The sequence below is a fragment of the Lissotriton helveticus genome, chromosome 2_1, assembly GCF_964261635.1.
Source record: "Lissotriton helveticus chromosome 2_1, aLisHel1.1, whole genome shotgun sequence".
Taxonomy (NCBI): Eukaryota; Metazoa; Chordata; class Amphibia; order Caudata; family Salamandridae; genus Lissotriton; species Lissotriton helveticus.
In genome coordinates this window covers 2,122,479,488-2,122,495,892 of record NC_136059.1, presented here as the reverse complement: position 1 = coordinate 2,122,495,892, position 16,405 = coordinate 2,122,479,488, and the positions used below count along the sequence as shown (strand labels likewise).

The following is a 16,405-nucleotide window of genomic DNA, read 5'->3' as shown; positions in this document are numbered from 1 at the left end:
TTCCTGTCACTGTACAAAACTTTGGTGGTGACAGCTATTTGGTATTTCAAAGGTAAAATCTCAAATTCGGAGTTTGTTACCGAAAAATAAAAAAGAAATGACCTCCCCCTTACCAACTAAGTTTTTTCCCAGGTGTGAGGTTCTTTATTTTTTCTGTTATACTGTCATGTTTCATTTGGTTGTGAGGGCCAGAAAAAAAGATATTAGAACACCCAACCTAATTGGGGCAGGTGGTGCAAAGCCCTTCTTCCTATGGCTCCTATTCCATCAGGCCATTGAAGGAATCTAACAGCCCTCTAGCCCATAAATAGGGTGGGCAGTTTGCCAGTTTGGCGGATACGGTACTCTGTCGTGTTTGCATGCAACAGAGTACCCAGTCTGTCAAACTTGAAATCCCCCCCAAGCCTGATACCTGGTTCTGCTTTTACATGGAGGAGAGTTTGATTTTAAATGCAAGGAGGCCCTGTTGAGTTTGGTCCCTCAACCTTTTAGTGACTTAGGATCAATCTGTTGGCAAAAATCACGGGATGCAGGGTTGTGGCCATTGCCATGGCAATCATAAATAACATTTCCACCCCTGCACATGGCACCATATGTGGCAGTCAATATGTCACTTGCAGTAGAACCACTAGATGCAACCAATGATTCATAGACATTCTACCTGAAGCCGATCATGAGGAATAGTTATAAGAACATTCCAAACCCTGTTTGGTTCCTGGAAAGGGTTTCAAGTAAGGAATCTGCAGGAGTCATTATCACTAAGAAAGTAAAGTATAAGAGAGCATATCTGTAGTCACTGCTCTTGTCATTGTCTATGTAGAATGGCAATAACAATAACAAAGGCTCCATTCTGAAACTAGTACAAAAGGGGGTGGTGATGGACGGAGCATCTGAATCAATCAGTTCGGGCTGGACTGTTCCCTTGAGGCACAGGGTCAGACTGATTTGCATATGGCCATGTCTGAACTTGGGTGGCAGAGTGGGCTAAAGAACGGTGATGGATTAAACCCAGATCTTTTGACTGGGTGTGAGTGTTTGATTGGTTCAGATGCTCCGTCCATCACCACCCCCTTTTGTAGCGCTTTTGGCCGCCATAAGTGTGGCAGGGTATGCTCAGACGTGAGTCCCTTGCTCACTTTGCCACTGGATTCAAGCAAGCCGGGCTGAAGACGGCTGTAATGCCAGAAACCGTTCCTCGGAAGCTTGTTTCCAGTCCAGGGAAGGCATGGCTTGGCAGTTCGGGCTGGACTGTTCCCTTGAGGCACAGGGTCAGACTGATTTGCATATGGCCATGTCTGAACTGGGGTGGCAGAGTGGGCAAAAGAACGGTGATGGATTAAACCCAGATCTTTTGACTGGGTGTGAGTGTTTGATTGGTTCAGATGCTCCGTCCATCACCACCCCATTTTGTACCGCTTTTGGCCGCCATAAGTGTGGCAGGGTATGCTCAAACGTGAGTCCCTTGCTCACTTTGCCACTGGATTCAAGCAAGCCGGGCTGAAGACGGCTGGCATGCCAGAAACCGGTCCTCGGAAGCTTGTTTCCGGTCCAGGGAAGGCATGGCTTGGCAGTTCGGGCTGGACTGTTCCCTTGAGGCACAGGGTCAGACTGATTTGCATATGGCCATGTCTGAACTGGGGTGGCAGAGTGGGCTAAAGAACGGTGATGGATTAAACCCAGATCTTTTGACTGGGTGTGAGTGTTTGATTGGTTCAGATGCTCCGTCCATCACCACCCCCTTTTGTACCGCTTTTGGCTGCCATAAGTGTGGCAGGGTATGCTCAGACGTGAGTCCCTTGCTCACTTTGCCACTGGATTCAAGCAAGCCGGGCTGAAGACGGCTGTAATGCCAGAAACCGGTCCTCGGAAGCTTGTTTCCGGTCCAGGGAAGGCATGGCTTGGCAGTTCGGGCTGGACTGTTCCCTTAAGGCACAGGGTCAGACTGATTTGCATATGGCCATGTCTGAACTGGGGTGGCAGAGTGGGCTAAAGAACAGTGATGGATTAAACCCAGATCTTTTGACTGGGTGTGAGTGTTTGATTGGTTCAGATGCTCCGTCCATCACCACCCCCTTTTGTACCGCTTTTGGCCGCCATAAGTGTGGCAGGGTATGCTCAGACGTGAGTCCCTTGCTCACTTTGCCACTGAATTCAAGCAAGCCGGGCTGAAGACGGCTTTAATGTCAGAAACCGGTCCTCGGAAGCTTGTTTCCGGTCCAGGGAAGGCATGGCTTGGCAGTCGGGCTGGACTGTTCCCTTGAGGCACAGGGTCAGACTGATTTGCATATGGCCATGTCTGAACTGGGGTGGCAGAGTGGGCTAAAGAACGGTGATGGATTAAACCCAGATCTTTTGACTGGGTGTGAGTGTTTGATTGGTTCAGATGCTCCGTCCATCACCACCCCCTTTTGTACCGCCATTCTGAAACTAGACACAGAAAATACAAAATCAAGCCAAATAATCTAGCATTTGATATTGGAAAATTAACTTGCTTACATGAAAATGAAAGATACATGAGCAAAAATATTTTAGGCATAAGGCTGCTTCCCACGGTCTAAAAGTAAATCTATATGGAGTTGTATTTCATTGTACCTCTATATTATCCACAGCCAAGTGACAGCATGCTGCAAGTACTGCTCGACTGTCCTGGAAGTACCACTCTGCTAGTCCTTTACTGACCCGGTGGAGGAGTCTGGAAAAGATAAAAAGTAACAGGAAAACATTCAAGTAACTTTGCATGCACATGGTAGTCACTATTCCATCCACTTCATATTAGAAGGGCTTGGGGCAGATGATATTAAACTAAAACATATAGGGCCAGATGTAGGTAGGCATTTACCGGTCGGTAACGGCCGAATTCGGCCGTTACCGACCGGTAAATGCAATTTGAGATGTAGGGCCCTGTATTTTACGGACTCGGTAAATTTACCGATAGGTAAATTTACCGATTATGTAAAATACCGAGTCGGTATTTTTAAGGAATAGGGACAATTGATATGTAGGTGGGACTCTTCTGAGTCCCACAAGCATTAAAAAATCGGTATTTTACCATCAAATACTATTTGATGGTAAAATACCGATTCTGGTGTGCATGCACATGTGTGCATGCACACCTGTGCCATATGACAGGCAGACCTGCCCTTAGGGCAGGTATGCCTGCCACATGGCCCCCAAACCCGTTTTGGGGGTGCTAGAGGGTGTCAAAGTGACACCCCCTGCACCCTTGTGTAAATCGGTATTTACCGATGCGGTAAATACCGACCGGTAAATGCCCAATCATTCCTATGGGCTTCAAAGCCCATAGGAATGCATGGGCATTTACCGGTCGGTATTTACCGCATCGGTAAATACCGATTGTTTCCGAATCGGTAAATGCACATCTGCATTTACCTACATCTCGGTACTTTTATTTTACCACTTCTTAAATACCGAGTCGGTATGATGCGGTATTTAAGAGGTGGTAAAATAAAATTTACCTACATCTGGCCCATAATCCACTATAAGACTGGAAGAAAAAGAGTTCAAAACATTGCAGACACTTTCCCACTACGTTTCCAGATCAGCAATATTAACATGGAGCTCTTCACTAATTTCATTATGGCCCTAACCTTTTTCACTGGATTTCAAAAACAATTCTAGACTAAGGGCCTTATTATGAGTTTGGTGGTGCAGGAGTGGCACCGCCCCACTTCTGCACCGCCAAACCGATGTACAAACCGCCCACCAGATTAGGAGTTTTCTCCTGTCTGGTGGGCGGTTCTTTGGTGTTCCTAGGGTGGTGCTTATGAAATAAGCACCGCAATGGGAATGTCAAAGGCAGTACCTGCGTATCATGGACTGCTGCAGTCCATGCCGTGGAGGTACTGGTGTGCATGCTAGTCAGTTAATATCTGGATGTCGGATGTCGGATCACCAGCCGTAAGCCTGACACCTCGCTTCCTTGAAAAGGAAATTATCCACATCCTCTTGTTCCTATTTGTCTTCTTGGCAAGCTGCTATTTCATTTTATTTCGCTTTCCCTACCTACGTCCTCATGGGGCTAGCTCCGCCCCGAGCACGTAGGCAAACGGGAGGGGTATCATTGGAAAGGGGAGAATAGTGAATCCTTGCATTCCACAGAGGGCAACCACCAAGCAGGGATTCACCCACTAGACACCAGGGAGGGGGAACGGCCCCTTGGGAAAGGGCAGTTGCTCCCCCCATATAACTTTGGGCATGTTCAGTCTTTCTGCCCCTACCTTATCTCTCCCTTGGTAGGGGGGGGGGCAGAAAGCACACTAGACTCCAGGGAATCTTTTTTTTAAACATAGGGGTGGGGGCTGCCCTAAATGGCATTATAATGCCCCCCTCTCAAAAATGGACTCAGTCTTTTCGCCTCCCCCTACAGATGGTTGTTTTCTCTTTTTATAAAAGAGGGGTGAGGTTGCCCACAATGGGCATGCCAATGCCCCCACCTCTCAAAACAAAAGGGACAGTCTATCTACCCCCTCGGAAGGCAGATGGGGTTTATTACCCCCAATCTGCCGACGGGGGGCAAAAGCCCACTAGACACAAGGTTTTTTTTTCTTGTGAGAACTTAGGGGTGGGGCTGCCCTAAATAGACATTATAATGCTTGCACCCCTCCAAAAACTTGGCACAGTCTTTCTGCCCCCTTTGAAGTGCAGATGGGTGCAATAGCCCACTATCTGCCCCCCCCCCCGGGGGGTAGAAAGCGCACAAAGCACCAGGGATGTTTTTTTAATAAAAGTGGGGTCGGGGCTGCCCACAATGGGCAAGGCAATGTCCCGCCCCTCAACAAAAAAGGGACAGTCTTTTAGCCACCCCTAGTAGGCAGATGGGGGTTATTACGCTCGATCTTCTGCCTAGCCTGGGACCACAAATGCAGGTGCCCAACCTGCAAAACAAGCTTGTTTTGTGATACACCATTTCGATGGCTCCCCAACACGTTTTGGGCTCTTCCCTGTTGTGGGTACTTGGCCTCCCACAGAAGTAAGGTACCATTTATATTGGGAGACCTGGGTTAATGCTGGGTGGTTGGAAATATGTATAGGCCTGGTGATCCCACAACTGCCAATGTGCAACATTCCGTCCATCACCTTGTGTGTTTTGATCCCACAACTTTACCACACAGAAATGTGAGGAAAATGTGATATTTAAGCTAAATTTGAGGTTTGCAGCGGATTCCGGGTAAGAAATGATTGGGGGATTCACACAAGCTATACCTCCCTGGACTCCCCGGGTGTCTATTTTTCAGAAATGTTTGGGTTTGGAACATTTTCCCTAGATGGCCGTCGTGCCCGGGACCTAAAACATGGGTAACTCCCTTGCATATAGCTGTGTCTGAACTGGTGTGGCAAAGTGAGCTAAAGAACGATGATAGATTCAACCCAGATCTGTGACTGGGGGTGAGTGTTTGAAAAGTTTCAGCACTCTGTCCTTCATCTACTTGTGTTTGCGTTGACTCCCTTGCAAAACCATGTTGTTTCGTGATAAATAATTTTGATGTCTCCACAAAATGTTTTGGGACATTTCCTGTTGCAGGCACTAGGCCTACCTACACAAGTAAGGTACCATTTTTATTGGCAGTTTTGGGGGAATACTGGGTGGATGAAAGTTTGTGGCTCCCCTTAGATTCCTGAACTTTCCATCACAGAGATTTTAACAAAGTTTAAGGTTTGCTAGGGATTCTGGGAAACAGAACCTGGTGAGAGCCAAACAAGTTACCCCATGCTGGATTTCCCTCGGTGTCTAGATAAAAAAATGTTTTTACAGGTTTGCTAGGTTTTCCTAGGTGCCGACTGAGGTAGGGCACAAAATCCACAGCTAAGCACATTGCAAAAAAGTGTAAGTTTTCACTGGAAAATTCTGATGTGTCCATATTGTGCTTTGTGCAGTTTTGTGTTGCGGCCAATAGGCCTACCCACACAAGTAAGGTACCAATTTTATTGACAGACTTGGGGGAATGCTAGGTGGGTGGACATTTGTGGCTCCCCACAGATTCCAGAACTTTCCATCACAGAAATGTGAGGATTTTATTTTTTACAAAGTTTGAGGTTTGCAAGGGATTCTGGGTAACAGAACCTGGGAAGTTTGCTAGGTTTCCCTAGGTGCCAGCTGAGTTAGGGCCCAAAATCTACAGCTAGGCACATTGCTAAAACAGGGTCAGTTTTCATTTTAAAAATGTGATGAACATTGGACTTCGAAACAATTGATATATACAAGAGCCTGTATGAATATACTGTTTTTATTTTGGGAAGCCCTGAAGAAGTCTCTTTGGGAGACAAAGCGCATTGGCTATGATCTTCTGCCCTTGTGAAAATAAAGAAATAAAGAGAAATCCTTTAAGAAACTCACATCTTGGATCTGGATATCTTTCCATGTGTCCACTGTTTTGAATACTGATGTTGAATTGTTAAGTTTTGTTGTTTAGTGCTGGACCTTTTTGCTTAAATGTTGTTGTAGGATCTACCTGGAACCTTGTGACACTATTCTTTTGTCAGGTGCAGTTTCTAATAGCATCTACCCTCATTCCTCTGTATTTAAGGATGCATCAAAGTAAACACATGGGTTATTTCCACACTTACCTTTCCAAGTTGATCTTGGATTCAGAGTAAGAACTCATAGTTAATGGCAAGGAATTATCATGTTCTCGAACTAATTCCTCTGCCCTTAAGCTGACACTCCTCAAATCAGGTACGCTCAATATCTTGCAATATCTACATCTTAGTCTCAGAAGCTCAGCCTCACAACTATATCAGGTTGCAGTGGACTGACAAACCAATCCAGCACCAGGGGGTTCTATTATCAGGGTTTTACCTTGAAAAATGCATTTCTCAAAGAGGATGATTTTTATCTACTGATTTGATTTGAAGTTTTGTAAAGCACTCAAATGCCCGAAAGGCATCTTGGTGCTGATGTCCAGCAAATGCCAGATAACTACCGATGATAGAAGTATTGATTATTTAGTTGATAAAGAGCCAGGTTTTCAGAGATTTTCTAAAGGACCATATATTGAGGTTGTTCTTTATGTCTACAGGGAGGGTGTACCAAATTTTGACTGCTCCTAAAATAAAGCTCCTTCCATTCCAGTGCGCTTGCTTGGTTCTGGGGATCAGTAGGAGTTTACTGGAGAAGGACCGTACGTTTCTAGTGGGTGTGTACCAGATAGAACACTTCTTCAAGTATTGTGGGCCGGAGCCATGCAGTGCCTTGTAGGCTAGACACAGGGATTTAAATGTAATCCTTTTTATGGACTGAAAGCCAGTACAGTTTTTGCAGGCCTTGGGACACCGATTGATATTTTGGGATATCCAGCAGCAAGCGCACTGATGCATTTTGAAGCAGCTGTCGCTTTTGCAGATATCTATGGGAGATGTGTACACATAGGGCATACCATAATCCAATTTGGACAAGGCTAGTACTTTCACAGTGGCTTTTGTAGGTTAATCAATAAAAAGGGGTGGATCTTCCCAATCATCTTTAAGATAAAGAAGACTGTAGAAGAAAGGGTGCTAATCTGATCTTTGAAAGCCAGTCTATCATCAAAGATGAAACCTAAGTTTTTCACCTTTTTTCACAGGTGGTGGGAGGTTGGCCAAAGCTTCGGCCACCATCTAGGTGACCAGAAGGAGGTGTCCCTACCCAGGAGGAGAACCTCTGTTTCCCACCATTAAGTTTTAAGCAGTTGGATCTCATCCATTGATTTACCCGAGTCATGCATTTATTGAAGTGTTCTGTTGTTTCTTTAAGGTTGCTCGATACTGAAATCACAAGCTGGGTATCATCAGCATAGGAGACAACTGAGAGGCCGGAGTCTCTAATGATTCTGGCCAGTGAGGTAACGTGGAGATTAAAGAGGGTACGTGTTGGACCTGGCCCTTTTGGCAGTTTCACCCCGAAACTTTTTGATTTTTCCTAGCCTGTTTCTGTGACCTGGTGTTGGTGATTTTAGGCCTCTGCGCACTTTTTCACTGTGGTACAGTGTAAAGTGCGTGAGCTCTCTGTGTATGGGTGGTGAGTGACCTGCCCTCCCATAGGAATGAATGGGGAATATGTATGCCCATGGTAGTTCCTGATGTGCTGGGAGTGCAGGGTCGAGTGTGCTATGTACGAACTCGTGAGATGGAATGCTGCGCAATGGTATATGCGGCATGTTTGTGTCTAGTGTAGAAGTGCCACTTTTAGAAGTTGGCATATTTGTGTAATCTGTGCCTGGCATGTGATTGGCTGGAGCCTGGCTCCAGGAGTGAGCCTGGGTCTGCTTGTGGATTGACTGTCTGGTTTGAGGGTGACAGGGGCTGCAGAGCCCCCAGGAGGTTGTCTGAGTCAGCCCGTGGATGAAAGGCTGCATCTGCTGCCAGGGAAGTGGGAGAAGATAGCACCTGGGAGTGAATAGGGCTGTGCCTGCCTGACCACAATGCTGGCTCCACCTCCCGCTGGGCGACTGTTACCTCTGCCCTCACACTGAAAGGAGTTCCCTATTACCAGTTCTAGCTGGTTCTCACACTGCCTGCACCCTTTAGACAAAGGATTTTATAGTATAAAAAGGGGCTGTGTCCCCTTACAAAAAGTTCTTGTTTTTGGACTTGAATCCTGCCAGGGGCGTGCTGCTGCTTGGGCTCAGGGGAAGGCTTGCCTCCCTGAGCCCTGCCCAGCCCCTGGATTCCTGATGGATGCTGGAGGACTCTTCTTTGCAGGGAGCTGTTTTGCTCCACTTTTACTCCTCCAGGACTTTTGGGGACCCCTTTGCCTGGCTCTCCTGCCCCCTTCACTCATGGGGGCTGCTTTATTGCTCATAGCGCTGGGAGATAGCTTTATAGGGGCCCATAGCGCTTCAGAGCGCTTTTTGCTGTGGTGCGAGCGTGTCGCCGTCACGCATTTTGCGTGAGGATTGGCAGGTGCCTACCCTGCGACTTTGCACGCATTTTATTTAATTATTTAGCGAGTGCCCACCTCGCTTCTATGTTTATTTTGAACTTCGAGGGTGCCCACCCCTCCTTATTGCCTCCGTTAAAGACACCGCCGCAGCCCGGGGGAAAACGCTGGAAGGAGATGTCCGGCCCGCCGCCTGGTTGTGGGCCGGGCCGTGAGGACGTTGTTTCTGCTTCCCCCTGCCTGGGGGAAGCCATGGTGTGCCCGTCCGGTCTCCCGTGAGGAGAGGGAGACCGGAGATGCTGCGCCGAGGGAGAAGTGAGGCCAGGAGCAAGGAGGCGAAGTCCGCGTGGCTCCCGTGCTACGGTAGAGCCCCGCCTGCTGCCAAGTCCCGCCTGCGGGCAGGGAGGAAGAAGAAGGACGCCGCGGACTGCACCCGGTGAGTGGGGGCCCCGGGACTGTACTAGAGAGAGGGGGGGGCGTCAGGGCACATTGCCGGTGCCCGCCCCCATCCTTCCGCTGTGTGGCTAAGCCCACGAGGGCTTCAGGGCATTGAAGGCAGTTCTTGAGCCTGAGAGGCTCCGTTGGGGGCATAGTGGCATATTTCGAGTCCCCTGAGCGGGACTCCAACGAAGGCAGCATTTTCTTGTGAGCCCTGAGAGGGCTCGGCTGCATAGCATGTTTTTGAACCCAATAAAGGCTCCAACGACGGCCGCACCCGTGCAGAGAGTCCAGAGTGGCTCTAGGGGGCATTTCGTAATGTTGGAGCCCAGAGAGGCTCCAGGGCCCCATTGTTGTTTTTAGAGCCCCGTGGCTCCAACGTTGGACACCCTTGTTTAGAGAAGGGCCAGTGAGAACCCAGGCCGCATGTTTGTGGCCAGAGCCTGAGAGCTCCAACGTTCGGGGCACAGTTGTTTTCAGAGCCTGAGGGCTCCATGGGGCATGTTTGTTTTAGAGCCTGTGTGGCTCCAACGTTTGACTATGTGTAGAGTCAGAGCCTGTGTGGCTCCAATGTTCTGCGCAGGGTTGCCCAGAGCCTGTGTGGCTCCTACATTTTGGTGCAGTTCTGTCCTAGGGCCAGTGAGGGCCCTGTCGCAGTTTTGATGATTCCCAGCTGCCCAGCAATTAGTGGGCAGCTGCACCGTTTAGGCGCTTGGGATTGTTCACAGCTGCCCAGCAATTTGTGGGCAGCTGGAACATTTAGGACCCTGACATTTGGACACAGGGCGTCCTAGCCCCAACAAGGCCAGTTGGCCTAGGGACTGCCACAGGTGGTGGCTTATGTAAGTTTTTGCGCAATTGTGTGGTTTTTTCTTGCACCTCTGAATGTTTTAGGCATCATGTGTTTTTGCGCTATTGAGTTATGGTCTGGCACCTCTGAATGTTTTTATGCATCATGTGTTTTTCCTTCCCTGCACCTCTGAATGTGTTTTTGATGCATCATGTGCCTTGTTATTACACCGCTGAATGTATGTTTTATGCATCATGTGTTTTTCCTTCTCTACACCTCTGAATGTTGTGATGCATCATGTGTAATGTGTTCTTGCTTATACCCCTAAGTGTGTTTTATTCTTAGGTGGTTGTTCTTTCCAGTACAGGTGGTCCTAGTGAGGTCCTGGTCCCCTGCGTGACATTCTCCTGAGGTGGTTAGGGTTGCGTAGGTGGTACTTACCTGTTACCAGTAGTTACTGGTTGTGATTTATATTTGCTAATTTGTGCTACAGTGATTTTATATCCTTTTATTCTAATTTCTGACAGTATTTCTATTTCTAAAAGTGTTGATTCTGACAGTGGCCCATGTGACCCTGTCCTGTACATAATCCCTTGTGAATATTGCCCGTGCCAGTTGGCACAATGTACATGTGTGATTTCTATCTGATGTGATTTTGACAATACAGAAGTTATTTTCATATAACCTTGTGTGGAGTTCCTTTTGTGGTGTGCCTAGGATGTTGTTGCTGTTGTGTGCTGGCGCAAATGCTTTACACATTGCCTCCGAGTTTAGCCTTACTGCTCGTGCCAAGCTACCAAGGGGGTGAGCAGGGGTTATCTTGGCGTGTGACTCTCTTGCCCTGACTAGAATGGTGGCTTCTGCCTGGCTTTTGGCGTCAGCCTTAGCCTACCAGAAATAGCCAGTTCTAACATTGTTGGTCAGCGGTGCGGATTAGGACTTGTGTTTGCGCAGTACCACAGCAACAGCTGGCTACATTACAAAACTCTGCATTTTTTTAGATAGTCACATGTTTGGGATTATTGTTTGTGATTTTGTTTTTCCTCAAGAAGTGTCATTTTCAAATGGTGTTCCTGCGCTTTATGTTTAGTGGCAGATGAGAGAAAATGACAGGGCGGGACGCCAGTAGAGTGGGAGGTTCCCATAGATTAGGAATCCCTTGCTGGGTCCAGTGCCTAATCCCTGTTCCTGTCCCTGTGTGGGTAGATGGAAGAGAGGGAGTGTGGAGGCGAAATGGCTTGCTCGGGAGGGTGGTTATCCCCTGAGTGTAGTGGGTGTGTGTCTGGATTCCCCAGTATGGTAGGATCCAGTGGTGGCAGCTAAAATGTTTCCAGTGCGTGAAGTCCCATTCCCAGTTCCCAGAGTATGGTGCCTGGAGCTCAGTAAGAGGGGTACAGGGTGAGAGTTAGAGGCAGTGAGGAACTGTCTCGCCAGTCTGGAGGGGGAGTGTGTGGATGAGTGGTGTGTTGAACTGGAGGAGTTGGTGTGAGTTTTTTTTTAAGGAGCTTGCACAGGAGGTGTACCTCTGGTGGTGTGCAGGGGATCCTGCAAAGGCACTGGATGAGAAGGTGGACGTCTGGCGGTGTGCTAGATGCCCTGCAGAGGCATTAGGGAGTGATTCTAAAAGTAGTGGCTTGTGTATCTGATGATCCTGTGTAGGTGAAGAGGTTCATGTGTAGCCCAGCTAGGTCCCAGTAGGATGGAAGGGGTGTAGGGGCTCACGTCCTGTCTCAGTGGAGGCAGAGTGAGTGTGGGACAGTGTGTACCACGTTGGCCCGAAACCCTGTCTCAGGGCCTGGAGGGTTCCCTAAGGGAACGCCAGGTCAGGGGCCTAGGCTGTACTTACAGGTCATTTGAGGAGGATCTTCCTATGTCTAGAGGACGGGGAGTGTCTGTAACCAGAACTCCGGCGGTCCTGGTGTTTGGCTTCCAGGGGTACTGCTCCAAGGTGGGAGGGTGCAGAACTCTGGAAGGGGGTGCAGAGGGACGGTGTCCTTGTCTCTGACCCCAGTGCAACCTGAGGGTTTAGATCCTAGGTTGGGAGATTAGGAAACTTCTAGGTCAAGAAGGAATCTCTGCCAAAGTAGATCAGCTGAAGAGACTGAGGGGGCTGCCCTTGCTGTGTGATCTGGGGCCCACCTGCAGTTTGTTGTTTCCACTAAGGTAGAGGAAAGGGGACTTTGCTGTGTGCTGTGTCCCCCCACATGCTTGAAGAGGGACTGTGCTGTGTGCTTTGTACCTCAGAAGTGAAATAATTTCCAGGTGGTAGACCAGTGAGGGAGAGAGGTCCTGATCTGGTAGGAGAATTGTGTTCTGGTGGGTGCTTCCCTGTGAGGGTGCGGAAACCCAGAAGTAGAGGTAGGGTGGGGCATTCTTGCCCGTGACCTCTGGTCAACCTGAGGGTATGGTCCCTAGGTTGAAGGTTCAGTGGTAGTTGTAGCTACACTGAGAGGGAGAGTGGAGATTGGCTATTGTGTGCCAGGGGTTACTGCCCCCCACTCTGTGGATAGGTCAGGACCTGTGACATTTGGATGGCCTAGGGCCTGGTCCTGGCCATGGATGACTAAAGAGTACCAGTGGGGTATCCTAGTTGTGCCAGAGAGCTTTTGTTGAGAGAAATCCATGTGGGTTCAGATTGGCGAAAAACCGGAGGGTGTCCCTGCCGTGCGGGCCCGTGTCCGTGTTTTGTCGCCCAAAGCAGGGAAGCCCATCAGTGGAGTGATTGGTCTACCCTGCGTTTTGGCTGGAAGGGGGTTGTGTTGGACCTGGCCCTTTTGGCAGGTTCACCCCGAAACTTTTTGCTTTTTCCTAGCCTGTTTCTGTGACCTGGTGTCGGTGATTTTAGGCCTCTGCGCACTTTTTCACTGTGGTACAGTGTAAAGTGCGTGAGCTCTCTGTGTATGTGTGGTGAGTGACCTGTCCTCCCATAGGAATGAATGGGGAATAAGTATGCCCATGGTAGTTCCTGATGTGTGGGGAGTGCAGGGTCGAGTTTGGTATGTACGAACTCGTGAGATTGAATGCTGCGCAATGGTATATGCGGCATGATTGTGTCTAGTGTAGAAGTGCCACTTTTAGAAGTTGGCATATTTGTGTAATCTGTGCCTGGCGTGTGATTGGCTGGAGCCTGGCTCCAGGAGTGAGCCTGGGCCTGCTTGTGGATTGACTGTCTGGTTTGAGGGTGACAGGGACTGCAGAGCCCCCAGGAGGTTGTCTGAGTCAGCCCGTGGATGAAAGGCTGCATCTGCTGCCAGGGAAGTGGGAGGAGATAGCACCTGGGAGTGAATAGGGCTGTGCCTGCCTGACCACAATGCTGGCTTCACCTCCCGCTGGGCGACTGTCACTTCTGCCCTCACACTGAAAGGAGTTCCCTATAACCAGTTCAAGCTGGTTTTCACACTACCTGCACCCTTTAGACAAAGGATTTTATAGTATAAAAATGGGCTGTGTCCCCTTACAAAATGTTCTTGTTTTTGGACTTGAATCCTGCCAGGGGTGTGCTGCTGCTTGGGCTCAGGGGAAGGCTTGCCTCCCTGAGCCCTGCCCAGCCCCTGGATTCCTGATGGATGCTGGAGGACTCTTCTTTGCAGGGAGTTGTTTTGCTCCACTTTTACTCCTCCAGGACTTTTGGGGCCCCTTTGCCTGGCTCTCCTGCCCCCTTCACTCATGGGGGCTGCTTTATTGCTCATAGCGCTGGGAGATCGCTTTATTGGGTCCCATAGCGCTTCAGAGCGCTTTTTTGCTGTAGTGCAAGCGTGTCGCCGTCACGCATTTTGCGTGAGGATTGGCAGGTGCCTACCCTGCGACCTTGCCCGCATTTTATTTAATTATTTAGCGAGTGCCCACCTCGCTTCTATGGTTATTTTGAACTTCGAGGGTGCCCACCCCTCGTTATTACCTCCGTTAAAGACACCGCCGCAGCCCGGGGGAAAACGCCGGAAGGATATGTCCGGCCCGCAGCCTGGTTGTGGGCGGGGCCGGGAGGACGTTGTTTCCGCTTCCCCCTGCCTGGGGGAAGCCATGTTGTGCCCGTCCGGTCTCCCGTGAGGAGAGGGAGACCGGAGATGCTGCGCCGAGGGAGGGAGAGGTGAGGCCAGGAGCAAGGAGGCGAAGTCCGCGGGGCTCCCGTGCTACGGTAGAGCCCTGCCTGCTGCCAAGTCCCGCCTGCAGCCAGGGAGGAAGAAGAAGGACGCCGCGGACTGCACCCGTTGAGTGGGGGCCCTGGGGCTGTACAAGAGAGAAGGGGGCGTCGGGGCACATTGCCGGTACCCGCCCCCCTCGTGTGGCTAAGCCCACGAAGGTTTCAGGGCATTGAAGGCAGTTCTTGAGCCTGAGAGGCTTCGTTGGGGGCATAGTGGCATATTTCGAGTCCCCCGAGCGGGCCTCCAACGAAGGCAGCATTTTCTTGTGAGCCCTGAGAGGGCTCGACGGCATTGCGTGTTTTTGCGCCCAATAAAGGCTCCAAAGACGGCCGCACCCGTGCAGAGAGTCCAGAGTGGCTCTAGGGGGCATTTCATAATTTTGGAGCCCAGAGAGGCTCCAGGGCCCCATTGTTGTTTTTAGTGCCCCGTGGCTCCAACGTTGGACACCCTTGTTTAGAGAAGGGCCAGTGAGAACCCAGGCCGCATGTTTGTGGCCAGAGCCTGAGAGCTCCAACGTTCGGGGCACAGTTGTTTTCAGAGCCTGAGGGCTCCATGGGGCATATTTGTTTTAGAGCCTGTGTGGCTCCAACGTTTGACTATGTGTAGTGTCAGAGCCTGTGTGGCTCCTACATTTTGGTGCAGTTCTGTCCTATGGCCAGTGAGGGCCCTGTCGCAGTTTTGATGATTCCCAGCTGCCCAGCAATTAGTGGGCAGCTGCACAGTTTAGGCGCTTGGGATTGTTCACAGCTGCCCAGCAATTTGTGGGCAGTTGCAACGTTTAGGCCCCTGACATTTGGACACAGGGCGTCCTAGCCCCAACAAGGCCAGTTGGCCTAGGGACTGCCACAGGTGGTGGCTTATGTAAGTTTTTGCGCAAATCTGTGGTTTTTCCTTGAACCTCAATGTTTTAGGTATCATGTGTTTTTGCGCTATTGAGTTATGGTCTGGCACCTCTGAATGTTTTTATGCATCATGTGTTTTTCCTTCCCTGCACCTCTGAATGTGTTTTTGATGCATCATGTGCCTTTTTATTACACCGCTGAATGTATGTTTTATGCATCATGTGTTTTTCCTTCCCTACACCTCTGAATGTTGTGATGCATCATGTGTAATGTGTTCTTGCTTATACCCCTAAGTGTATTTTATTCTTAGGTGGTTGTTCTTTCCAGTGCAGGTGGTCCTAGTGAGGTCCTGGTCCCCTGCGTGACATTCTCCTAAGGTGGTTAGGGTTGCATAGGTGGTACTTACCTGTTACCAATAGTTACTGGTTGTGATTTATATTTGCTAATTTGTGCTACAGTGATTTTATATCCTTTTATTCTAATTTCTGACAGTATTTCTATTTCTAAAAGTGTTGATTCTGACAGTGGCCCATGTGACCCTGTCCTGTACATAATCCCTTGTGAATATTGCCCGTGCCAGTTGCCACAATGTACATGTGTGATTTCTATCTGATGTGATTTTGACAATACAGAAGTTATTTTCATATAACCTTGTGTGGAGTTCCTTTTGTGGTCTGCCTAGGATGTTGTTGCTGTTGTGTGCTGGCGCAAATGCTTTACACATTGCCTCCGAGTTTAGCCTTACTGCTCGTGCCAAGCTACCAAGGGGGTGAGCAGGGGTTATCTTGGCATGTGACTCTCTTGCCCTGACTAGAATGGTGGCTTCTGCCTGGCTTTTGGCATCAGCCTTAGCCTACCAGAAATAGCCAGTTCTAACAGTACGGCTCAGCGAACCTGGCTCTGAGGGGGTTTTAGGCCTGATAGACACAGTTTTTGCGGGAGCTAATGAATCAATGGCTGCTTTGATCCAAGATGTGTACAGAAGGGCTGCAGTGTTGACATCTGGGATGGGATTGGGCTTAGAGCTAAGTAGGAGTGATTTTAATTTAAGGGGATCTATGCCACAGCCTTTTGTTGCTTTGTGGAGGTTGTGAGGTCTCGAAAAAGGCTGAGTGGTGCTGATTGTGAACATTATTGTCTTGTGGTCTGACCAAAGGATAGTTAGTACTCCTTTGACCTTTCAGGTTGGGTTTGATGGAAAGATACCACCTAGAGTGTGACCCGCAACGTGGGTGGAGAACTAAACCAGTTGCCTCTAGTCAAAGTTAGCCATGGTATTTACCAGAAAAGGCTGTATAACTGTCTTCTGATTTTTCTA

The 16,405-nt window shown here is 49.2% G+C and overlaps 1 protein-coding gene across 2 annotated transcripts in view; it reads right to left on the bottom strand.

The window, feature by feature from the left end:
• Nucleotides 1-16,405, bottom strand: part of WDR17 (WD repeat domain 17) — a 953,840-nt gene that overhangs the window by 275,329 nt on the left and 662,106 nt on the right. For both annotated transcript variants that reach the window (XM_078677682.1, XM_078677683.1), the window contains exon 21: nt 2,593-2,692. In XM_078677682.1, the coding sequence (XP_078533808.1) occupies nt 2,593-2,692 (100 nt within the window). The remainder of the gene's footprint in view (nt 1-2,592; nt 2,693-16,405) is intronic.